At 49.4% G+C, this 25635-nt stretch overlaps 2 protein-coding genes and 1 long non-coding RNA gene across 4 annotated transcripts in view; all 3 read left to right on the top strand.

Annotated features, from left to right (window-relative positions):
* Window positions 1-8865, top strand: part of THADA (THADA armadillo repeat containing) — a 325428-nt gene extending 316563 nt beyond the window's left edge. For both annotated transcript variants that reach the window (XM_065929363.1, XM_065929364.1), the window contains exons 37-38: window positions 6217-6386; window positions 7828-8865. In XM_065929363.1, the coding sequence (XP_065785435.1) occupies window positions 6217-6386; window positions 7828-8223 (566 nt within the window). In that variant the 3' untranslated portion in view covers window positions 8224-8865. The remainder of the gene's footprint in view (window positions 1-6216; window positions 6387-7827) is intronic.
* Window positions 8866-12309: 3444 nt separating this feature from the next.
* ZFP36L2 (ZFP36 ring finger protein like 2) lies at window positions 12310-16536 on the top strand. The gene is made up of 2 exons (XM_065929365.1): window positions 12310-12668; window positions 13163-16536. Exons 1-2 carry the CDS (start codon window positions 12618-12620, stop codon window positions 14582-14584), a joined length of 1473 nt encoding a protein of 490 aa, XP_065785437.1. The 5' UTR covers window positions 12310-12617; the 3' UTR covers window positions 14585-16536.
* A 1231-nt stretch (window positions 16537-17767) lies between these two features.
* Window positions 17768-25189, top strand: LOC136163271 (uncharacterized). The gene is made up of 3 exons (XR_010662206.1): window positions 17768-17933; window positions 21043-21253; window positions 24892-25189. It is a non-coding gene; the product is annotated as an uncharacterized lncRNA (long non-coding RNA).
* The last annotated feature ends 446 nt before the right edge of the window (window positions 25190-25635 follow it).

Genomic DNA, 25635 nt, shown 5'->3' on the forward strand with positions numbered 1-25635 from the left:
GCATGTGAACATTCAGTTATCTTTGCTCCCTTGGTTTGGAAGACTTTCTCCCCCCAGCCAGTTATTTTGACACCCTTGTCAAAAATCAATTGACTGTAATTGTGAGAACTTATTTCTGGACACTCAGTTCTATTCCATTTGATCTATATTATGTCTATCCTTATGCCAGTTTCGAAATCAGGAAGTGTGAGTCCTCCAGTTCTGTTGTATTTTTCCAGATTGTTTTGACTGTTCCAGACACACAACAGATTCCTCCGACACGCTTGTTGTCTGATCACTTGCTTCCTTGCTTCCTTGCTTCCTTGAGGGACCAGCAAGCCTGTGAGAGCCTGGCTGGTCTGCAGGGTTAGGTTGAAAGTCCCTTTCCCTCCCCTTCAGCCTCCCTTTCAGAAGGCATTTGGCCAGTAGAGACTGGGCTGTTCTGGCTGAGCTGTCTCAGTCCAGGGCAAGGTAGTAAAAGAAGGAACTTGGCGAGGTGCATCTGGCCCCTCAAGCAGGTGGTCTAAGTCGATCTAATCCTCCCCTCACCTCCATCCCAGCTCCCCTTCCTCGTCTCTCCTCACCTGGTGGGGTCGGTGTTTGGATGGTTGTAATTCTAGTAGATTTGCTTCCAGACAACACACCAACTCTCCTCTAGAGCTTCAGTCATTCCCAGGACTCCCCTGGCACTTCCTAGGTGTGATGCCCAGCCCCATGGTGCAGGACAGGGAACACTGGTCCTCAGGTGGGGCAGGTGCAACAGTCCAGCCTTCCTGGTGGCATCTCTGATCACTTCTGAGTGGTCTTCATGGACCCATTGGGAGTGCTGCACGAGCTGCAGGCACTGGTTTTGCTGGTGGATGAAATTATGTTCTTCCCTATAGGGCTTTCAACCCTTGCTTTAAGGAGACAAAAAGAAGAGTCGGGGCAGGAAGGGATAAGTGGTGAATCAGAAGGAAGATTTTCCTGGAAGGTGTCAAGAGAAGCTGACCTGATGCTGGTGCCACAGTATAGAGGACTCACAGCTTTGACCCTTTCTTCAAAATATGGCCCCCAGCTGGGAGCTCTTTTTAATGCGTGAAAAGTGAAAGTCTCTCAGTCATGTCCGACTCTTTGCAATCCTATGGACTATACAGTCCATGGAATTCTCTAGGCCAGAATACTGGAGTGGGTAGCCTTTCCCTTCTCCAGGGGATCTTCCCAACCCAGGGATTGAACCCAGGTCTCCCAAATTACAGGCAGATTCTTTACCAACTGAGCTATCAGGGAAGACCCACTTTTAATGCATAAAAATAATAAAACTGAGTCTGACTTCCTCATCTCCATGGGGTACTGGGAGTGTTTCTCCAAGGCTTCCCTTCAGGATGGGCGTGGCCTGTGACTGAACGATACTTATTAGCTCAGTGCCACCACTGCTAACTGTGAGATTCTGGACCCGTTACCCAACCTCTGTGAGCACAGCTTCCTCGTTTATTAAATAAGGATACCTCCCTTTTGGTGGTGGGAGAAGCAAGGGTTCAAATAAAAGGAAAGTCTCTGTTATTATCAACTTATTGTTTGCTTTCTTTGTGGCTGTCCCTGTGTTAGAATTCAAACCAAATCAAGTGGGGTAAAGGAAGTTTCATAATCTCCAGAGTCATAAACTGGAATGTTCTGAGCATCTGCTGTGTGTTTCATTGTATGCTAGTCTGCATGTATATTTTCAGTCTTTGAGACTTGAAAGATGCCAATTAATGCTGTTCTCTTCCCCCTACAGACTCTAAAGTAGTTGAGAACTACACAGGGGAGTCAGCAGAGATAAAAATAGAGATTGTATCATAGGCAAAGCCTAGACCAACACATGGCTCAGTCCTGCAGCCAAAAAGGCACCTTCACACCTCCCCTCAACTTTTTCTGTTTCCCAATTTGAAGCCTGATGCCAAGCTGCAGAGCCTAAGGGGCAGGTGTCCTGGGGGATTGATTTTGGGCTTTGAAGATGGTAACATTGGTCCTTTGGCTGCTTCTGTGAGCCCAGGCTCCACTTCATGGGCTCTATGTAGTGCTGGCCCCAGTGGAGGGTCATCAGCTCTGTTCCTCTCACCATGAAGAACTACATCCCAGGAATGCTGGTACTAGTTCTCCAAATCTGCACTCTACATACACCATGAAACTTGCTGTCAGTTCCAGTTTCTTTATAGCCACTTAAAGCTCTCTGATTGTATGCAAGTGAGATCACCTAACTGTGCCTGGATTCCTCATCCGTGAATTAGGAAAGGTAATACCCAGCCCAGAGGATGTTGAAGGACTGGAGAGAAAGGACTTGTTTAGGTGACTGGCACTTAATAGGTCCCCAGAGGCTGGTTCAACACCCTAGGGAACTCAGCTTTCTATTCCAGACTCTGAGGCTTTTCCCTGTGTGTTGAGCAAGACTCTTTGGGGGCCAGATGGTCAAGGACAAAGTCTGTGGGCTGCAGTGAAGATGTGGATTACAGAAAGATGAGTTCTCAGTAGAAGTGGGTCATTGAAAGACAAGCATTGGTATATGGATGGGTCTGTAGACCTGTATTGTCTGTGTGGCAAGATTTCAGTCCCACGTTTCAGGCCTGCTCTAGGTTGGTGGTGGAAGGCGTAGGGTTGTTAATGGGAGTGTCAATGCCCAGAGCCTCCCATCAAACCCATATTTAGGGCTGTCTAAAAATCCTAAAAGATAATGCTGTGAAAGTGTTGCAGTCAATATGCCAGCAAATTTGGAAAACTCAGCAGTGGCCACAGGACTGGAATAGGCAGTTTTCATTCCAACCCCCAAAAAAAGCAATGCCAAAGAATGCTCAAACTACTTCACAATTGCACTCATCTCACATGCTAGCAAAGTAATGCCCAAAATTCTCCAAGCCAGGCTTCAACAGTACATGAACCATGAACTTCTAGATGTTCAAGCTGGATTTAGAAAAGGCAGAGGAACCAGAGATCAAGCTGCCAACATCCGTTGGATCATCAAAAAAGCAAGAGAGTTCCAGAGAAACATCTACTTCTGCTTTATTGACTATGCCAAAGCATTTGACTATGTGGATCACAACAAACTGTGGAAAATTCTGAAAGAGATGGGAGTACCAGACCACCTGACCTGCCTCCTGAGAAATCTGTATGCCGGTCAAGAAGCAACAGTTAGAACTGGACATGGAACAACAGACTGGTTCCAAATCGGGAAAGGAGTACGTCAAGGCTGTATACTGTCACCCTGCTTATTTAACTTATATGCAGAGTACATCATGAGAAATGCTGGGCTGGAGGAAGCACAAGCTGGAATCAAGATTGCTGGGAGAAATACCAATAACCTCAGATATGCAGATGACACCACCCTTATAGCAGAAAGCAAAGAACTAAAGAGCCTCTTGATGAAAGTGAAAGAGGAGAGTGAAAAAGTTGGCTTAAAACTCAACATTCAGAAAACTAAGATCATGGCATCCAGTCCCATCACTTCATGGCAAATAGATGGGGAAACAGTGGAAACAGTGACAGACTTTATTTTGGGGGGCTCCAAAATCACTGCAGATGGCGATTACAGCCATGAAATTAAAAGATGCTCCTTGGAAGAAAAGTTATGACCAAGCTAGACAGCATATTAAAAAGTAGAGACATAACTTTGCCAGCAAAGGTCCATCTAGTCAAAGCTATGGTTTCTCCAATAGTCATGTATAGATGTGAGAGTTGGACTATAAAGAAAGCTGAGCACAGAAGAATTGATGCTTTTGAACTGTGGTGTTGGAGAAGACTCTTGAGAGTTCCTTGGACTGCAAGGAGATCCAACTAGTCCATCCTACAGGAAATTAGTCCTGGGTGTTCATTGAAAGGACTGATGTTGAAGCTGAAACTCCAATACTTTGGCCACCTGATGCAAAGAGCTGACTCATTGGAAAAGACCCTGATGCTGGGAAAGATTGGGGGCAGGAGGAGAAGGGGACGACAGAGGATGAGATGGTTGGATGACAACACCAGCTCAGCAGACATGAGTTTGAGTAATAAGGCAAAATGGTGAAGTAAGCAATGGTTTCCCCAAGTCAGTTCAGTTCAGTTCAGTCACTCAGTTGTGTCCGACTCTTTGCGACCCCATGAACCACAGCACGCCAGGCCTCCCTGTCCATCACCAACTCTCAGAGTCTACCCAAACCCATATCCGTTGAGTCGATGATGCCATCCAACCATCTCATCCTCTGTTGTCCCCTCCTCCTCCTGCCCTCAATCTTTCCCAGCATCAGGGTCTTTTCAAATGAGTCAGCTCTTCGCCAAAGTATTGGAGTTTCAGCCTCAACATCAGTCCTTCCAATGAACACCCAGGACTGATGTCCTTTAGGATGAACTGGTTGGATCTCTGCAGTCCAAGCGACTCTCAAAAGTCTTCTCTAACACCACAGTTCAAAAGCATCAATTCTTTGGCACTCAGCTTTCTTCATAGTCCAACTGATTCATACCTAACCATTGGAAAAACCATAGCCTTGACTAGATGGACCTTTGTTGGCAAAGTAATGTCTCTGCTTTTTAATATGCTGTCTAGGTTGGTCATAATTTTCCTTCCAAGGAGTAAGCATCTTTTAATTTCATTGCTGTAATCGCCACCTGCAGTGATTTTGGAGCCCAGAAAAAGAAAGTCAGCCACTGTTTCCACTGTTTCCCCATCTATTTGCCATGAAGTGATGGGACTGGATGCTATGATCTTAGTTTTCTGAATGTTGAGCTTTAAGCCAACTTTTTCACTCTCCTCTTTCACTTTCATCAAGAGGCTCTTTAGTTCTTCTTCACTTTCTGCCATAAGGGTGGTGTCATCTGAATATCTGAGGTTATTGATATTTCTCCCAACAATCTTGATTCCAGCTTGTGCTTCCTCCAGCCCAGAGTTTCTCATGATGTACTCTGCATATAAGTTAAATAAGCAGGGTGACAGTATACAGCCTTGACATACTCCTTTTCCTATTTGGAACCAGTCTGTTGTTCCATGTCCAGTTCTAACTGTTGCTTCTTGACCAGCATACAGGTCTCTCAAGAGGCAGGTCAGGTGGTCTGGTATGCCCATCTCTTTCAGAATTTTCCACAGGTCACCCACTTCCTTTTTCTGTGCCCCGTTCTACTCTTTCACCGCCCTTCCTCCAGTCAGCTAAGATGAGTGTCTGAAAAATGAGTTCAGTCTAACACAGAGGGCAGTGGACTATGAGCTAATTCCAGTCCCCCACCTGTCATTGGGGAGCTTCCCAGGTGGCTCAGTAGTAAAGGATCTGCCTGCTAAGCGGGAGACACGGGTTCAAGCCCTGGGTCAGAAAGATCCCCTGGAAAAGGAGATGGCAACCCACTCCAATATTCTTGCCTGGGACATCCCACGGGCAGAGGTGCCTGGTGGGCTGGGTTGCAAAGAGTCCAAAATGACTTAGTAATTAAACAACAACTTGTCATTGTACAGCCTGTAAACTGCTAATGGCTTTTACATTTTTTTATTGGTTAGAAAAAGTAAAAAGAAGAATATTATTTGTTGATACCTAAAAATCACATGAAAGTCCACTTTTATTGGACCATAAATAAAGATTTATTGGAACCTAGTAGCCACAACCATTTGTTTACATGTTGTCTGTGGCTGCTTTCCGGAGAGTTAATTGTGACAGAGACTGGAAGACTTGCAAAGTCGGGACCTCCCTGGTGGTCCAGTGGCTAAGACTGCCAGTGCAGGAGGCCCAGGTTCGATCCCTGGTCAGGGAACTAGAGCCCACATACCGCCAATGAGACCTGGCATAGCCAAACAAATATTAAAAAGACTCCTAAAGTCTAAAATATTTACCTTCTGGCTCTTCAAGAAAAAGTTCGCTGATACCCTGCTCAGAGAAGTTAGAGATTTAATGTGTCATGTGCTCAGTGGGATTTGCTTTAGAGGAAGGGGCAGAGTGATGGAGGTCAGCAAGCCTGCAGAGGAGATGCTGGGTGGGATGCTTTCCTGATATCCTTCCAATTGGCTTGAGGGGACAGAAACATCTAGTCCTGTAGATGGGGCAGCTTCGATCCACACTGGGATAGGAGGCATGGCAATGGTGGGGTTCAGGCCTACGACTCATTCTAGTGTATAGACAGCAAATAACCCTTAGTGAGCTTCTCCCACCAGCTTCCCTGCCAGGCGGTGGCAGTGATTTTACCGGGGACTTTCATCGTCCCCGAATCCTGCACAGACTCCCGGTTGGCACTCGGCAGCACATTCACGGCTCACCTCTCTCGTCTTTGCAGAATTCGCCTTCTGTCAGGTGGATGCCTCCAGCGCACTGGACCTGGCTCTGGCTGTGCTCTGTGACCTGCTCCAGCAGTGGAATCAGCTGAGCCCCGGACTCCCAGTCCTGCTGGGATGGCTGCTGGGGGAGGGTGAGGACCTTGTGGCCTGTGAGGAGAGCGCACATCAGGTAATCCCCGGGGTCTCAGGCAGCGGAGGTGTGTGAGAGTGTCCTACCTATGCCCACTGGAGGCAGCACTTAACAGGCTTTCGTGGGCTTGATGTAGCTTGAAAGCATGCTTCCAGATGCTCAGCTACAGAGCAGTAACCGATTAACAAAATTTCCACATGACCCCAGCCGGCTGGGTGCTCCTCGGACAGCTCTCCTGCTGATTTAGGGGTTCCAGCGGTAAGCCTTCCCATCATTGTGGGGGAGGGGACTTCGAAAGAGGTCCTTTGGAAGTTGAGAGTTTAATTATGGAGAATGCTTATCCATCAACATTAGAGTAACCAGGGGCTCCCCACAGTTAGGTCTGAAGCTGAAACACTTCCAGAGAATCAGGGTCCTTCCAGGGTCTCGGCTGCTAGAAGAAAACTATTAAACCCCTCCAGGTTTAATAAACTGCTATTTTATTAAAATTAAAGTTATTTTATTAACTATTAACTATTATTATTAATATATTATATATTATATACAATAAATTATTAATAGTTATTAATGTATATTATATATTAATATATTATTATATATAATAAATTATTAATATTAATAATAACTATTATTAACTATTAACTAACTATTAACTATAAAACTATTAAACCACTCCAAGGGGAGCAGTCAACAGATAGGGAAGCTGCTGCTGCTAAGTCACATCAGTCATGTCCGACTCTGTGTGACTCCATAGACGGCAGCCCACCAGACTCCTCTGTCCATGGGATTTTCCAGGCAAGAGTACTGGAGTGGGGTGCCATTGCCTTCTCCGATAGGGAAACTGAGGACCCAGATAAGCAGCAAAAGCACCTTGAGAACTGAAATTCCTCTTCCCTAGTGTCTGACTCAGCTGGCCTTCTTGGCATCACCAGCAGGCCAAGAGTTCAAAAAGCAGTCTGTTTATGGGAAATTTGGAGACAAGATAAAGTGTCTACAGTAAAAATGACCTTGAAAGTCCCCAGCATCATAGAAACTGGGCTTCATCCTCAGAGAGCAGTGTCTCATGTTCGGCAATACCTCGCCCTTTGTTCTGCTGCTCACATCTCCCTTCCCCGCTCCTCTCTGATTTCTAGCTGCACCTTCAGGTCTAGGGCCCCCTCCTGTGTTGAGGTCCCCTTTTCAGCACCAGTCCCCCAAGGTATCTTGGCTGAGAACCACAAACACATCTTTATCAAAGGTCATGTTAAGTCTGCGGGGGGAGGAATTCCTCTCCGGTGGAGAAGTACGATGAGTGAACATGGAAGGTGACCTTCAAGGCTGCACGCGGTGTGTGTCCAGAGGTGTTGACAGGCGGAAGTGCGCCCGCTGTCAGGTGGGGGAGGGGACACACTGCTTCTGCATCTGCCAGGACCCCGCTCTGGACTGGGGCTGGGTCAGCATCCCCCGTAAGGCTGGGCTTTGGCTTTTTCATCTGATTCAGGTGGAAGAAGACTACCCGTTTGAAAAAACGGAAATCAACTTTTGGGCCGAGACCCTGATCTTCGTGAAATACCTCTACAAGCACCTCTTCCGCCTCCTCTGTGAGTCCAGAGGGTGTCCCCTCAGCCCGGAGATGCTCCGTCATTTTCAAAGGACTGCATCGGAGCAACGTCACCTGCTTTCCCAGCTCTTCAGGGTGCTGCCTCCCACTGCCGAGTTTTTGAAGACGGCGGAGTTCACGAGACTGCGCATTCGGGAGGAAAGGACTTTGGCTTGCCTGAGGCTGCTGGCCATTCTGGAAGGAGAGGAAGGGGAGGACACCCTAGTTCTCAGGGCTTTGGATTCTTCTGCAGCAGCGAATCAGTTAACGCTTCCAAGAACAGAAACAGCTTGTTGAAGGATTTGTGGGATTGGGATGGGGTGGGTTATTCCTCCACTCAATCAATAGGAAAATTTTCAACAGAAACGCCAGCATCTTCTCCCCTTCACACCGCGCCCCTGCCCCCACCTCCCTTCTGTGAGTCGTCTTCTGTCCCACAGAGGATTTTTTCTTCGGTTCAGTCATTCAAGGCAGCCTCGTTTATTGCAGCTACTGTAGGAAGTGAGGCTACCACAGTGAATATTGACTCTGTTCCCAGGTGCAGGCCACCTGCAAGCCTGAATTAACCTTTCTCATCCCCCAGGACCTCCAATGTCCAACCAGAGCCAGCCTGCATTTTCCTCTGAATTGACTACACAGAATTGGGTTTTAAGACATGATTCCCCACCCCTCCCCCCATTTTTGGCTGGTTGTAAGAGTTGGATTAGTTAGCAAACAGCCCACTTGGTCCGAATTTCAAATTTTATTCCATTTTAGTGAAGTAAGAAATATGTTCCAAATGTTGGATCCTGGGAGAATTAAGCATTAACTTCATACAAATAATTTTGCTTTTAGTGTCTGCATGTTTAAGCCTTCAGTGACCTGCACATGCCATCCTAATTATTAAAAGAGCCATTACAAGCTCCTACCCCCGACCCCCAATAAAAAGTATTTGTGCTATTGTTGAGAAATCATATTTTACCACCCACTGAAACCATAGCCTCTTGGCTGTTAGAAGGAACCTGGGAGGAGTCAGAATAAATGACTTATTTGATGTCTACACTGTTTACTATCATTTTCTTGGTTGCAAAAAGATTCTTACTTAGGATCACAGAAAATATTTATCCATTTTAGTGATTTAATATACAAACCTTAGGATTTTCTGCTTTTCTAAATCCAGCCCTCCCCACTTCCTCAGACACCCAGCAGGTGTCGCTATTGCATACGTTTTGCTGCTGATTTTGTTTTTCACTGGTTTACCGTTTTTAATTTGTAATTTCAAAGTGTCACCCAAAGACAGTTATCTTGAAACTCATAGCTTGGATAGGTCATAACCTCATCCACGTTCACTTCATCCTAGTTATCTGAAGAAACCATTTCAGTAAGTGTATGTACACTTGTTTCAGCTTTTAGAGTCTAAATATCTTTAAATACTTCACAGGTGAGCAAACAATTAGAATTATTTTATTGATGTTTGAGGGTTTGATCAGGCAGTTTAGCGGGGAGAGGGTTTGGTATGATCATTTCCTACTGCAGAAAGATTTATATTTCAAATATAATTTGTTTCTTTTTGAAAGAAAACCACCTAACACTAAAAAATAGAGCCTACTAGTAAAGAGCTGTAGGAAGAGGCATGCAAAAAAGTTAACTTAGTGTCCAAAGTTTTGTCCTAAAGAGAACAGAAATTCCCTGGTGGTTTTGCACTATTCAGCTCAAAATGTGTTGTGATCCTGAATTAATTACCTGGTTAGGCATCTGTGTAGCCCACACTTGATGGAAAGTTGCCAGCTTAACATTTCTTTTTGTTCTGAGAAGACATGGCTGGTGAGAAGTCAGGTAATTGTTGGTACAACATAATGATAACCATGGTAGAATAATTATGAAACTGGCTCTAATAAAGCTCAGCTCACTGGAAAAGACAAGCATTCCTTTTTTTCTCCATTTAAAATGAAATAAAAGCAGTTATATGATAATAAAAATATTTCTACCAGCAGGTATTCTGTACCAAAGCATGTTTACATGCAAGCTCCAAAGTCTTCTATCCAGCTCACAAAGTGGGTGTTCTCATAGGTGGTGACTGGGAATTACCCCAGATTTTGATCTTGGCTGGTTGTAGCCAGCTTGGGAGTACAGGAGAGACAGATGTTTCCACTGGTTTTTGTATCTGAAGTCTTGTCACTGACCTTCAGTAGCAGGGGTGGTGGCCTGGGAAATGGCTGTTTCACACTTTCCTGATGCATTCCCAGGGGCAATTCAGAATACCCCACTGTCAGAGCCATCCTCAAACTCTTGGGTTCATTTCAACAAAGAACAAAACAGGGTCAGGGTTCTTGGGTGTTCCAGGCTACAAGTCTCCGCCAGGATTGCCCAGCCTTGTCTAACGATCAGTGTAGGCTGGGTGGTGAGACTAAAGCAGTCACTTCTTCTGAGATCATTGCCCTTGGCTCCAAACTGGAGGGTCCAAGATTTGGTGCCCTCTCAGCTCTGCATTCACCATTCTTTGGACCTTCACCCATCCAGCCGTGCTCCAGAGGTCTGACTTGCTCCATTTTTTTGCTTTGTCAATTTGTTTTAATAAATAAGATGGAATATACTTGTTTATCTTTTAAACACCATAACTGATAACTCATTTGCATTGGCACCTTGACAAAAGGTGATAGATTAGTAAAGCAGGAATTATGTTAGTTTTACAAGGAAACCCAGGTGCCCAAGTGATTATGTGATTTGTCTAAAACCATGTGGTTTATAAGGGAAGGAGGCTGAACTCCAGCCTTATGATTCTGATCCCGAAGTCCTCGCAGCCCTGCCTTGGCTCAAGCACCCTGGATGGGTGGAGAGTCCAGCAGTTGGCTCTGCATGCAAGCTGAACTTGAAGGAGTTGGTTTCCTGAGAGACAGGCCTAGTTCATTCCTTCCCAGGGTACTGAGAGAAGGAGTGAGTGCAGCGGAATGTAAATAAGCACAAGGAAACACAGCCAGAAATAAGATCAACTGGGCAAGGGGGCGTGGGTCGCGAGAGCTTCTTTCTCTGGCAGGTACTGGACCTTCCAACTTAGGCCCAGTAACAGTCTAGGCTGCCAGGTGTGCGAAATCATGGGCCGGACTCCAGACTTTCAGAGGCAGCGTCTGCGTAGACGGGAAGTGTCCTGGACCGGACCCCAGATCTGACAGCGGCTTAAGCCTCACTGGGTGCTGGGGCGGGGTGGGGTCTGCCTCGCACCCGGAGGGCGCCGGTTGGCAAAATCTTATACCAATGCAGGCTTCTGGGGTGTGGGACTGGCAAGAGAAGGTAAGGCGAGCCCACTAGGCGAATCTTCGGTGCCCAGCCTTGCCTGGCTGCGGGTCGGCCTCAGCGGGAGCCCGCAACCCAGGACGAGCTAAGGCAGGGCGCAGCGCCCTAAATGGCCAGGGAGGGTCTAGGAGGGCGCGCCAGGCCAAGGTTGCGGCGGACGGGAGCCTCGGCTCGCAGCTGTACCTCGACCCCCAGGAGGACTGGGGAAAGCCGGACAGACTAGCAGACGGACAACGCGGCGGGAAGTGGCCTCCATGCCTGCGCGGCTCTCCTGGCCTTTCCTCCCGTCCTCCCAGCCGGCTCTCCCGCCCGGGACGCCCCGCGCCACTCTGCGCCTTTGGCCCTGGCTCAAGGTCTTGTGATGTGATTAGCAAAGCCAGCGCCTTGTCCTCAGACACTCAGCCCTGCCCGGCAGGCCTCGGCATTCAAGCCCTGTTTACTGCAGTCTGGGCGGGAAGAGGGGCGGAGAAACGCGCCCAGGCTCCTCCGGGAGAGACTGCCCAGGCGGCCGCCCGCGTGGCCGCTCCCGCCCCCACCCCCACCGCATCTCCACGTGCAGTCGGGACGCAGCCACCACCCATCAGACTCGGGCCCAGAGTCCCCGCCCCCCGGCCAGAGGGCCCTTTGCAAAGCCGCCGGGCCGCGCGAACGGTTGCAATATTCTTGCACTTTGCAATTCCCGCGCCCAGTATAAAACTGAGAGTGGGAGATAAAAGGTCCGCAATTTCGCCAAGCAGGATCGGGCGGGGAAAGACACGTTCAGGGCTGCAGAAACCCGGCCACGTTAGACGTGCTGGGGATTTCCGACAGAACAGCCCCAGAGGAGGGGAGCCGTATCTTCCCGCCACCAACCAGCAGCACCCCTCTCGGCCGAGATCTCCACGCCGCCCCGGGCGCCCAAGCGGCCAGCCCCGCCCCGAGGCCTCTCCGTCCCCTCCCCCAGAGGAAAAAAATTGGCGGCGGCCAATGGGAGGCCAGGAAGGCTCCTGACGTCCGCCAGCGGGCGGGCGGCGTTGCCTGGAGACCCCGATGGGGTCAGCGTTCTGTCCCCTCCCCTGGCACGCCCGCCCCGGGGCGGCCGCGCTCCGGGGGCTCTATATAGGGCGCGCGCTCGCGGGCCGCTGAGTTCCACCAGTCCGCGAGCTGCCGTCGGCTCCGCGCGGGGGGGCGGGCCGGGCACCCCGGGGCGCGGAGGAGCGCTCTAGCTTCACTCTTCTCTCCCCCCAACTCCGCACTCCCGGGCACCCTCAAACCAGTCCACGCTGCTGCCCACGCTCCCTCTTTTCTCGCCCCCCAGCAAACTTTCGGTCCTTCCCTCGCCCCTCGCCCGTTACTCGTCGTGGCTCGGGCCGGCCGCGCCGCCCCGAGGGCTCCTCCGGATCTCCCAGTCTGCAGCTCCGACCATTAGAGGATCCAGAAACATGTCGACCACACTTCTGTCCGCCTTCTACGATATCGACTTCTTGTGCAAGGTACGCGGGTGAGCAGGGAGCCCATCAAGTTTTCAGACTTGGCCTTCTGTCCTCGGCTTTGGGGGTTCTCTTCCCGCTCTGACTTTTTTAGATTCGGGAAAAATCCCAGAGTTTGCACTGCTGCTCGAGCCTTGTGGGCGGGGAGAAGGAGCAGTTGGGAGGAAAGGCAGAAGGGAGTCGCTGTAGCTGTTAGTTTCTCCGCAGCCGACCACAGCCACGCTGCCCGGGGCTTCCCGGACGGGGTTTGCGCCGCCCAGGCCTGCGGCCCACGGCTGAGGATCACATGTCGCGACGCAGCGCGGCCTAGGGTGGGAGAGTCCGGCTCCTCCCAATGCGAACTTGATTCTTGTGCCTGTTTAAGGGTGGAGGTTGGGCCGAAGCGAGATCCGAAAAAAGGAAAAAGAATCGAAGGGCTGGTAGTGGCTACTCGGCAACTCGTCCCAACTCTTCCCTCCTCCCTTTTCATCCCTTCCCCGCTCCCCTCCTCTTGGCAGACGGAGAAATCACTGGCCAACCTCAATCTGAACAACATGCTGGACAAGAAGGCGGTGGGGACACCCGTGGCCACCGCCCCCAGCTCGGGCTTCACGCCGGGCTTCCTCCGACGGCACTCGGCCAGCAACCTGCACGCACTCGCCCACCCTGCGCCTAGCCCCGGCAGCTGCTCGCCCAAGTTCCCGGGCGCGGCTAACGGTAACGCGGCGGCCGGCGGCTCGGCCTCCTACGGCACCCTCAAGGAGCCGTCGGGGGGCGGCGGCACCGCCCTGCTGAACAAGGAGAACAAATTCCGGGACCGCTCGTTCAGCGAGAATGGAGAGCGCAGCCAGCACCTCCTGCACCTGCAGCAACAGCAGAAGGGGGGCGGCGGCTCCCAGATCAACTCGACGCGCTACAAAACTGAGCTGTGCCGACCCTTCGAGGAGAGCGGCACCTGCAAGTACGGGGAGAAGTGCCAGTTCGCGCACGGCTTCCACGAGCTGCGCAGCCTGACGCGACACCCCAAGTACAAGACCGAGCTGTGCCGCACCTTCCACACCATCGGCTTCTGCCCCTACGGGCCGCGCTGCCACTTCATCCACAACGCTGATGAGCGGCGACCCGCGCCGTCCGGGGGCGCCTCCGGGGACTTGCGCGCCTTCAGCGCCCGCGACGCGCTGCACCTAGGCTTCCCGCGGGAACCGCGGCCCAAGCTGCACCATAGCCTCAGCTTCTCGGGCTTCCCGTCGGGCCACCACCAGCCCCCTGGGGGCCTAGAGTCGCCCCTGCTCCTAGACAGCCCCACGTCGCGCACGCCGCCGCCGCCCTCCTGCTCCTCGGGCTCGTCTTGCTCGTCGTCCGCTTCGTCCTGCTCCTCGGCCTCGGCAGCCTCCACGCCCTCCGGCGCCCCGACGTGCTGCGCCTCTGCTGCGGCGGCGGCCGCGGCCGCGCTGCTGTACGGCACCGGGGGCGCCGAGGACCTGCTCGCCCCCGGCGCGCCCTGCGCCACCTGCTCGTCGGCCTCATGCGCCAACAACGCCTTCGCCTTCGGCCCGGAGCTGAGCAGCCTCATCACACCGCTCGCCATCCAGACCCACAACTTCGCCGCCGTGGCTGCCGCCGCCTACTATCGCAGCCAGCAGCAGCAGCAGCAGCAGGGCCTGGTGCCCCCCGCGCAGCCCCCGGCGCCGCCCAGCGCGCCCCTCCCTGCCAGCGCCGCCGCGCCGCCCTCGCCGCCCTTCAGCTTCCAGCTGCCACGCCGCCTGTCCGAGTCGCCGGTGTTCGACGCGCCCCCCAGCCCCCCAGACTCGCTGTCGGACCGCGACAGCTACTTGAGCGGCTCCCTGAGCTCGGGCAGCCTCAGCGGCTCTGAGTCCCCCGGCCTTGACCCGGGTCGCCGCCTGCCCATCTTCAGCCGCCTCTCCATCTCCGACGACTGAGGCAAGAGGGCGCCAGTGAGGAGGAGGAAGGGAAGGCCGTTCTGGGGGTGTTGGAGGGCGCCCCTGCTTAGCGGCAGGGGGGCACAGGAGTGTGGGGGGTAACATCGGCCACAAGCAGACTGCAGGCTGTGCCGAGCACTTGGACTCGAACTTGAGTGCCGGGAGGGGCCCCCACCCCTCCCCTTTCGGTTCCCTCTTCGTTTTTTGTTTTTTTATTATTATTATTATTTTTATTATTATTACGAAGTTTCATTCTTGTTGAGCGGGAAAAAAGCCAACGAACTTTTTGTATTGATGAACAAAAGACTCACAACAGAGCAGTTGTGATGCGAATAGAACAAAAAACCAAACAACAAACTTTTTTAGGTCTCCGATGAGTTTGGGATTTTAGGAAAAATCAACCCAGCACCAGCAGCTATCAACCACCATTCCATATCTTCACTTGAAAAGCATTAGTTACAGTCCAGATGTCGGGACTCTTATCTTGAGAGAAGTTCCTAATTGTTTGTCCCAGACCAGTGTAAACAAACCAGCCAACCACCGCCTTGCTAAACCTATAAGCTTTTAGAATCCAATATTCTGCCAAGAATATGCCTTGATAGTAGACCTCAGCTCCATAGGTGTTTTGTTTTTTAACAAAGTTATATGTGTCTGGAAAAAAAAACCCTTGCATTCCAAAGTTTCATACTGGTTACTGGTTTCATTGCTACCACTTAGGGGATGTTTAATTTAGAACCATTTTGTCTGCTCTTTCTGGAAGCCTTGGGCAGAGCTTAGTTCGTAATTGTTGGGGAATAACTGCTGAATTTTTAGCTGTTTTGAGTTGATTCGCACCACTGCACCACAACTCAATATGAAAAAAACTATTTAACTTATTTATTATCTTGTGAAAAGTATACATTGAAAATTTTGTTCATACTGTATTTATCAAGTATGATGAAAAGCAATAGATATATATTCTTTTATTATGTTAAGTTATGATTGCCATTATTAATCGGCAAAATGTGGAGTGTATGTTCTTTTCACAGTAATATATGCCTTTTGTAACTTCACATGGTTATTTTATTGTAAATGAGTAAAAAAAAAATCTTAATTTAAGAGATTGTATGTAATATTTATTTCATTAATTTCTTTCCTTGTTTACGTAAATTTTGAAAGATTGCATGATTTCTTTACAGAAATCTATCTTGATGCTGTGGAAGTAGTTTGAGGAATATCTTATGAGTTTTTCTTAGAATGTATAATGGTTGTAGCCCATCCAACTTTAAAAGAAAAAAATGACCACATTGCAATCAGGCTTACATGTGGCATGCTTTTCTCATTCCAACTGTATAAATTAGCAAAAGATGTTATTTGTTTGCTTATTCCACCAGTTCTACTGTGACATACTCTGCATATAAAGACATGTAGCAATAATGGGGGGAGGGGAGGGTAATCTCACAGTGCCTTTGGAAGGGCCAGAACTTGCCTTAAATTTTCCTCAACCAAATAAGTATTTTGTCTATTAGTGCTTGAGAGAATCTGAATGTAGGATGGGTTCAACTGCACAAAAGGAGAAGATTTTTACCACTTTTTTTTATATAGATATAAAGTGAAGAGGCCACCTCTTAGTGCTAAAATGGTATGTAGTACATGAATATGCCTTGTTTAATTACAGAAAATTCCAAAACTTGTACTATTTTTTTCCCCGTGTGGAAAGGCAGGAATGCTTTTCTGGACAGCGGCTGAATGAGCAGTAGCTTTAGTTTGTACGTAGGTACAGTTGGAGCACTATGTATGTATGTATTGTGGACTACTTTGACAGAAGTAGGTATTTTGAATGTAACAAGGTTAAGTCAACTTGAGTTGTAATATATTTGGGGAATCAGTTCACTACAAATTGTGACTGTAAACATTGTACTGTAAATGTTTTGTAGTTTTCCCCCAATAAAAACTTCTGGGAAAAAAAAAAAGGTATTAATGTGTAAGATAGCTTCCTTTTTTAAAATGGGGATACCTACAGAACTTTCTAGCTTCCCACCACTGTCAGGCATTACCCAGGTCTTAGAGAGTTGGGCGCTAGGGTTTAGAGGGCTGGCAGAGCCCGAGTTCAGAAGAGCTTGTCTCCCTATGTGTTTTAATAGCAAGTTCTTTCAGCTGAAAGAAAGTAATTTAGACTGTCAAGGACATTAGTTTAGCTAGCTGTTCCCTTTGCTAATAAGATGCATCCCTGAGTTGGCTGACTGGTAGCAGGTCCTGGCTGGGAGGCCTGAGGGGTGTGGCCCGCTTGTGAGTCATCAAGCGATCACGTGTCCACTGTGGCAGCTGAAGGTCTGGATTTTTTTTTTTTCCAATGGGACACCCGGGAAACAACTGCTTGGGTGAGGAGGGTCTTGCCAGCCCCTGGCTGAATTGGGGGTGGGAAGTTAAAAGCCCAACCTTTCTGGGCCGGAGAACCAGGGTTTGGCCTGGACTTTGGAAAGCCTGGTTGTGCTGAAGACGGAAAGAGAAGGAAGATTAAACAAGTTAAACTTATATCTGGGTAGTGTTTGTTTATGTGGACAGCTTCCTCTGGGAGTGAGCACACACGTTATTTATGCAAAAGGATTAGTGTTTGTGCTTGAGACTGCTATAAGCGGCCAGAAAGCAAATTCAACCCAGGTCTGGAAAAAAGGAAGGATAAAAAAAAGCTTTCAATCTCTGCTGATTCTCACAACTGAACAAAACCTGAGTATGGTTCTTTCCTACAGTTGCTTTAAAGCTTAAAAATGTGCTTCATAAAACAATTCCTGTTTTTCCTTCTCTACCCCTCACCCACCCCTAACACACACACAGTTCACTTTTTCCAAAGTAAATAACAGCTTTAACAAAAGTTTGTTTCCTCATTTGCAGCAACTGGGTTCTATCACTCTACTCCCATCCCCTTGACCCTGTGTTCACTGGGGTCTCCTGAGTCTCACAGCTGAGTCTGGTTGGGTGGGGGTGATCAGTGGCGCCTGCCAGGCCTTGAGCAGCTGCTTCACGCTAACAGTGATTGCCCTGGTGTTAAACTGGAGCGTTTTGGTGCTGGGCGCACGCTGCCAAAGGGGATCGGGAACAATTTCAAAAGTTCCAAATGCCTGGCCCCTGGCTGAAAGCTTCAGCGGTGGGGGAAGGGAAGCTTGTGGCCCTGGAGGACTGGACGGGTGAAGACCTGCGGGCTCGGAGTCCTCTTTACCATAAAGAATGTGCAATGGCAAGGAAAAGTCTAAAATGTGGTGCTATGTAGGGCCAAACTGCATTTCAAAGGCCTTGTTTCCACTTCATTCCAAAACTGATTTTCCTAAACAAGTACTTTTTGATCAAGTGGAACGTTGGACTTCTTTTTGGGGTAAGCCACATTCATTTTTAAAAATCGGTTTGTTTGAAAGCCCAACTGCTAGGAGCTGATGTTTTGTATTTTAGACCCAGTGGAGCGTGCAAAGCTGCGGGTGTGTGTGTGTGTGGGGGGGGTCATTCAGAAATTTCCTCTTGCTGCAGATCAGTGGAGGGTATGGGGTCATTGTCTTTCTGCAGCGGCTGGAATTAACAGCAAACAAAAAACGCTCTACTATTGCTGGATCACTCTTAGACAAGTTTCCTTGTAAATTAAGGGAACTTGAAGTAAAAACTGCAAGTAAGAACAAGCCAGGATTCCTATCACAGGATGGGGAGTGGAACTAAAACTAACTCCTGTCTTATACCCAAGATAAAATTCTTTTGTAGTTAGTAGTGAAAATGAGCCCAGAGCATGATGGTGTTGGAATGGCTCAATAGTAGCATTTCTACTAGCTGTTAAAAAACTAAAACTAGAAAAAAACTAAAAAACTAAAACTATTTTTTAAGCAGCCCAATTAGTGTACATCACTTTCTAAATTATTTCTGAGACAGGCTGCATGCATGTAGATACTTCCCACCCCTCACTGTCTGAACCTACTGCTGAGTGTATGAAACGGGGGCGGTGGGGGCACACAAAAATACTATTGAGAAGGCCAAAGCTTTGCACCCGCCCTTGGGAATAGATGGAGGATTGTGAGCCCTGCCATGGTTCAGGAACCCACATGAAAGGACCAGGCCTGGAGGGCCCAAGGTGGGAAGGACAAACAGGCATAGCTCTTGGCTGTAGATCTGGCCCAGTACCAGGATGCTTGGCGGTGAAATTGGCCTGGGGGGTCTCAGAAACATCCAGGCTAAATGTATGCAGAGAGTAACCAAAGAGAGAGCATTTGAACCTGGAAGGGAACTGTCTCCAGGCATTTGATCATCATTGTGCTCTAAGTGACAAGAGTGAGGGCAGATATGGCCTCAAGAGTGTGGCAAACTCTGGCCACATCTTCTTGAAAGCAGAAGTTGGGTCCCTGCATCTTCCCTGGCCTTTGAGTTCATAGGAGCTTACACGGCCCTTGGTAAGCAGCCAGGCTTACCTTCTATCAAGAGCCTATAACTATTCTCCATTGTTGTTACATCATTGAACTGTGTTTATTCTTGTTCGCTTTCTGGGGGATGTGCAAATTTGTGGCCATCCAGGGCAGTTCCAATTTGTGCTGCTGGCAAGGCCAGGAGGAAGGGAGAAAAAAGAGGGAGGGTCAGGGAGGAGCCAGAGCCTGGCAGCTGAACATGCCTGCCCCAGGAGGAACCCTGTGGGAAGGGGGCCCCCCACCCCAGGGCAGCAAGAAGCCACAGCACCTCCAGGTCCACTGCTGCCTAGGGGGGTTCTCCCAACCTCTCCTGACAGTTTTTGCTGGACCTGGAAAGTGTATGAGTGTGGATGTGTGTCTAAGGGTGTATCTGTATGTGTGGAGGGAAGTCTTTTGAGAGTGTATCCACAGCAAGGGTGTTTCTGGGTCCTTGTCTCTCTGGCTGGGTGTATACACGGGCATGCATTGCTCTGTCAGGGGTCTGTGTCTGTGGGGGGTTGCTGTAGAATCCTGGTATATGTGGCTGCAACTGTGGGGTGAATGGATCTGTTACATTTGTGATATTTGTGAGGTATGTATGTCTGCAGGGTGTGAGAGTTGGTGAGTGGGTATGGAAATCTGTGAGTGTGGGTGTGGGTCTGGGTGTCTGTTGCTCTGTGTATGTGTGCATGAACGTGGGTATAGGTCTGAATGTGTCTTGCTGTGTGTGTGTAGGTATGTGTGTGTATCTGTGTGAGTGTAGGTTTCAGTGTGTCTGTTGCTCTGTGTGTGTGAATGGGTTTCAATGTGTCTGTTGCTGTGTGTGTGTTCTGTTGCTTTGTGTATGTATCTGAATGTGAGTGTGGGTGGGTTTGGGTGCGCCTGTTGCCGTGAGTGGGTGTGTCTGTGTAGCTGTTTCTGTATGGGTAGGTGTGTGGGTCTGTGGGGTGTGGGGAAGGATCTTTGGGTGTTGCTGTATGTTTGGATCTGGATGTGTCTGCGTGATGGAGGGGGGGGTGTCTCTGTTGGGGAGTGTTAACAACACCTTCCGAGGAACAGCAGTCCTTTTTCACAGGCTCTTTCAAGTTGAAAACTGTTTTCAAAACCCGGAAATGGCAGCCAGGCTGTCACCCGCTTCCTGCAGGGCAGTGGGCAGAACAAGGCTGAGTGGAAGGGTGGCAGACAGGCCTTCAGCCTGCAGGGACCCCAGACCCACTTTATGGCCGCTCACACCTGCCAGGCACAGGCCTCCTGGGCCTGACTGCAGGGACGTATTTAGAAACAATTAATTCTCTGGTTGGCGGGGGGGAGGGGCCCTTTTATTTTCATCTGTTGCAGAAATAGCTCTTGTCAGATAGAAGTTCTTGTGCCCTCTGGGGTGAGAGGCAGCACTGAAATAGAAGTAAAGATATTAAGGATTTTAGACAGACAAGAAAACTCCTGAGCTCGCTGAAACAGAGTTTAAAATATTTCTCTAAAAATAAGCTTTGTTTTCCTTGTGGATTCCTCTGGCAGTCAGGCCCTCCTGTCAGGGTGTTTAGCTGGCCTGGGAAGCCAGGCGGAATTTTTTTTAAAAAGCAAGTGTTTCCCAGCTGTGGCCTTGGAAAGTTCTCTGTTTTCCACTTATTAAACTCCTAGTTTCCGGCTAATTAAAATTATTTGCAAATACAACTCCATGGGCCCCCACAATATTTGATGAAACGCAGAATTCCCAGTGACCCCTCTGCAGGAGGCCGGACCAAGCTGTGGGGTGGCCTGTGACCTCTCCACTGGGCCTGGTGCCAGTTTTATGAGAGGAGACCCTTTGAAATGTAGGCCCAGGGCCTCGTCTTATCAAGTCCCACCGCCCCTGGAGTGGCTGGAGGCAGAGGCTGCTCGCACACAGCCTCTGAGCCCTGCACCCCTGGAGCAGGGACCTGCCATTTGTTCTCCTGCATCCCTGAGTGCAGAAGGGGTACACCCCAGAGGAGAGGAACTTGGCTAAGGTACATGGATAGGTAGGTGACCCCGGTTATTTCTCCCTGGCCTGGCTACCGCTGAAGCTTCAGGCCAACGTATCCACAGGATGTCTGGACTCTCAAGGTGATGCATTGTGAAGATGGAAATCCCAGGTGCCACAGGAAAGAAGGCATATATTGCTGAGGGCCTGGGCTGGTGTGAGTCAGACAGGTTGCCAGGCTCCCTTCCACTGCCTTGGGATGCTGTCCGGGACCCTTCATTCATCCCATGGATCATTCTTGATTGTCTGGTACCTGTCGGCATTGCAGGAACAGAGGTGAGCTGACATATGCCATTCCTGCCTTCACAGACTGTGCTTATTTTCAAGGTTCATTTTTGTTGAATTAGCCTTCATTCTTTCGTACGACAAGATAATATTCCATCCTAGGAATAAAAGCCTTTTGTTTTTCATTCATCAGTTGATAGACATTGGAGTTGTTTTCCACCTTTTGGCTATTGTTGAATTATACTGCTGTGAACATTGATATACAAATTTTTGTGTGAACATGTTTTCAGTTCTTTTTGTTATAGAAGTAGAATTGCTGGATCATATGGTAACTCCCATTTAACTTTTGAGGAACTGTTAACTCTATTTTGCAAAGTGATACATTGGTTTTTCTTTCTTTCTGTGTTTGTTTGTGTGTTTTTTGTTTTGTTTTTTTTTTTTTTTTTTTAGTTTGGCCATGCCACATGGCATGTGAGATCTTAATTCCCCAACCAGGGATAAAATCCATGTCCCCTCCATTAGAAGTGCAGAATCTTAACCACTGGACTGCCAAGGAAGTACCTACATTGGCTTTTATAACTCTTTTATTGTCTGTTTCCCCTACATAATGATACATGCTGCATAGATGACCACATAAAAATACTTGTGCACTCATTCTCAAGAGTCAAGACTGAAGCCCTGTTACTGTCCCCATTTCAAAGACAAGGAAACTGAGCTCAGAGGAGTTGTCATAGGCCTGAGGCCACGCAGCTAGAAAAAGGCTGCAGCAGAATTCAAAGGAAGCTAAGCAGTGGCTCTTCACATCATCCCAGGCTACCTCTCAGACTCCTGCTTTACTCCCACACTATCTACAAATAGAAATTTCCAGGAGGCCTTCCAGGATTTCTTTCCAGGGTAGACCCTGTCCTGCCTCATCTCTACTTCTAAAACACAGTGAGTTTGAGTCACCTTTGAGATCAAAACCCTCAGAGTAAAATCTAAAAATCTTACCAAGGCCTTCCAAGGTTCTTGTCTATCCCTCCCTGTCCACCCGTTAGCCCTTTCCCTTCTGACCTTGACTCTCCCTCCCCTCATCCTGCTCCGACCACTCAGGCCTCCTTACTGGTTCATAATCATGCTGGACCTACTCTCTGTCTCAGGACCTTTGCATATGCTATTCCCTCTGTTACGCTCCTCCACACTTCTTCAGTTTCCTGTAGTCACCTTTTCAGGGGGCCACCCAGACCACCCTGTCAACCCAACAGCCCCATCTGGCACCTCTCATCCTGCTTTATTTTTTTCCCTAGCATTTTTCATCCTCTGATGTATTATAAATGCATTTTTCATGTCTATATGGTCCTTCCTTCTTAGACTCTAAGCTTTATGAGGGCAGGCACTGTCCCCAGGGGGAAGCCATTGAAGTGTTTTAAGCTGGGGAGTAAGACAGCCCCAGTCACATGTTAAAATGATGTCAGTTGTGTGGCAAGTAGACTAGAAAAAAAAATGATTCCTTATAAAAACAAGTTTAAAAAATTTTATTTATTTGGCTGTGCTGGGTCTTAGCTGTGACACGAGGGATCTTTGATCTTCATTGTAGAATACAGGATCTTTAATTGTGGCATAGAGATCTAGTTCCATGACCAGGGATTGAACCCAGGCCCCCTGCATTGGGACCACAGAGTCTTAGCCAATGAACCACAAAGGAAGTCTCTAAAAACAATTTTAATGCTAAAAAAAACGTTTAAAAAACCATGCCCTAGTGTAGCCCTTTCATTCCACAGATAAGAGTAAGGGTAGGAGGACCCTTCTGGAGACTTCCCAATTTCTGGGTGTCTACATAACTCCTAGGAAAAGAGACCACCCAGGACACTGTCCTCCCTAGGTAGAGCTGTTGGTATTGACTCTTACCAATGCAGACCTAAAACCCTGTGGGCCGAGAGGCTCAGATCATCAGGTCTGGATATTCTGTTCATCTGGCTCCTCAGGGAGGCCCTGGAGGGTTTACAGGGTGGACATACCAGGAGTTTACTCAGCACAGCCCTGGGAACTCAAAGTTCTGCAGGGCCTGGAGTATGAGAGGGCTCCTGGGAGGTATCACTACCCCTCTATGCGGGGTCCCAGGCTTCAGGGGTTACCGGCCAGGGCTCCCACAGACCTGGGTTCAAATCTCACCTCGCAGCCACTCCCGACCTGTATAATCCTGAGCCAACTCTGAGCCTCAGTTTCCTCATCTCTGAAATGGGGATGATCATGCAGCTTCTGTTACACAAAGCCCCCAGGAGGGTCAAAATATGTCATCATGGGTGAAGTGCTTAGGAGAGGGCCCAACTCAGGGTCTCACGGTGACACTGTGGGCAGGCAAGCGGAGTGGGTAGCAGAGAAGCTATCAGGTTCAAAGCCTAGCTTCGCTACTGCCTATTGTGAGATCATGACCAGTGGCTTGTCGTCCCCATTTATAAAATGTCGCACCTATCACCCAGGGCTATCATGAAGTTCAGATGAGTCAGTCAACCCAAGCAGTAAGGACAGAAGGTAGGAAGTAGGATGTAACAGTTCGTTACTGCACTCTTGGTGTCTTGTTTTTTTTCCACACTCCATCAAATAGACACCAGTCTGACGGGGATTCAGGAAGTCTCTCTCACCTGCCACCAGCAAACCCACCCACCCACTTGGGCCTTAAGATGAGAGTAACCACTGCCTTCCTAGATAGACCTGTGCTGCCCCATAGGCAGGCACTAGCCACATGTGGGTATGGACATTTAACTTGAAATTTAAAACTTACTTCATAAGTCGCACCAGCCACATAGCAAGTGCTCAGCTGTCACTGGGGGCTATTGCACAGATCATTTCCATCATTGCAGAAAGTCCTGTTGGACAACACTGCTATTCTGGAATATTCTAGTAAAAGGCAAACAAGGATGGAAACTTCTATCATCTAACCCTTGAAGGGTTAGTCCTTTCCCAAAGCAATTCCTGGGATACACCCATGGTGCCCTTGATGGATATCCCTCCCTCCACAAGCCAAGAGACTCCAAAATATTCCTAGACTGCCCCTCTGTCCCATAGACTGTAAATGCCAGTGGAGGAGAGATGAAGGGACTGCTCACCCCTGGTGCCACCTCACAGCCCCACCCAGCAGCCTGGGACCCACCCCCAGAAGCACAGGCCCTCACTCCCACCCCTCCTGGTATCCCTGTCTCCACAGCTGTGACCCCATATCCATCCAGTCACCCATGCCAGAACCTGGGGTCCTCCTTGGAGTCTTCCTCTGGCTTCCCTCCACCCCTTCCCTCAGGCTGCCTGAGCTGGAGGACTGTGCTTTCTAACCAGTCTGTTCTACAGCCTCAGCAACTCAGGGGCCTCCTCATCTGGCCAGTGGGGAATCCAGCCCCCAGCTGCTCCTCCTTTCAGCCACCATCACCAGTGCCTACTTCTAAAACATCAAGGCCATTGGGCCCCTCCTGCCCTATGACCCTGACAGGTGCCCTCACCCCCCAGCTCAAATCCAAGCTTCCAAACGTGCTCTTCGAGGCTCTGCCTCAGGCCTGATGGCTCCTCACCTGGCCAGGAGCATGGATGGCCGATGATGCCTACTGCTCTTCACCATTCTGGTCTCTGCTCCCCCGGGACATCCCCCCATGTTCCCCGACTTCCTCTGCCTCAGCTGAAAATCAACCTCAGATCTAACCTTTCTCTCACTGCGTCCCCAGGGCCCCATGCAGGCCTTTGTAGGAGCACTGAGCTCATGATCTGACACCAACTGCTGACGGCTCTGTCTTCCTCTCTGGCCTGGAAGTTCCTTCAGAGCAAGAACGTCATGTCCCTCCTTGCACACCCCAGCCTGGCCCCTAGAAGGGCCTCAGTGACTTTGTGCAACAAGACTAGCTCCTCCTGACCCATGAGAGTGGTACCATCCACTCTCATTTGACAGTTGAAGAAAATGGAGCTCAAGGGAAATGAAGACAGTTGCTCACCGCCCCAGCCCATGAATGGTGGGGCCACAGTGCCCTCCCCACCCCCTTTGAGGCCCTTCAGAATGGAGGGGAGTGGGAAATAAACTGTTCCTTGGAACGCATGACCTCCCCGTGAGTTTGTCCTCTTATTCCAAACTCATGCATGCTTGTTCTGAATACCCAAGCAGCAGACAGCGTGTTCCAATGTGTCCAAATGGAAGCATTCCTCCAGAGCGTCCTCCAGCCCCACTGGGCACAGCTGACCACACAGTAGCTGCTTTGGGTGAGGCCTTCCAGAGACTTGATTGTGCAGCTATATCTCTACAAACTCGCACACACTTCAGTTCACAGAGCGGGGTCACACTTACCACCCTGGACATGGACCCACCCTCCTCAGCCAGTCCACCAGCATCTTCTCTCATGGAAGCATGGTACCCACCCACGGTAGGAGGGAGGGCTTGGTGGCAGCCACCAAGGCCCTGCACTTTTTCACTTTTTCAC

Source organism: Muntiacus reevesi, chromosome 3 (assembly GCF_963930625.1).
Source record: "Muntiacus reevesi chromosome 3, mMunRee1.1, whole genome shotgun sequence".
Taxonomy (NCBI): Eukaryota; Metazoa; Chordata; class Mammalia; order Artiodactyla; family Cervidae; genus Muntiacus; species Muntiacus reevesi.

What these genes read in the sequence shown, in the direction of transcription:
- ZFP36L2 (XM_065929365.1), top strand. Translation starts at nt 12,618, where the DNA reads ATGTCGACCACACTTCTGTCCGCCTTCTACGATATCGACTTCTTGTGC. An exon ending in ATATCGACTTCTTGTGCAAG is followed by an intron (nt 12,669 to 13,162) that starts GTACGCGGGTGA and finishes TCCTCTTGGCAG; the next exon opens with ACGGAGAAATCACTGGCCAA.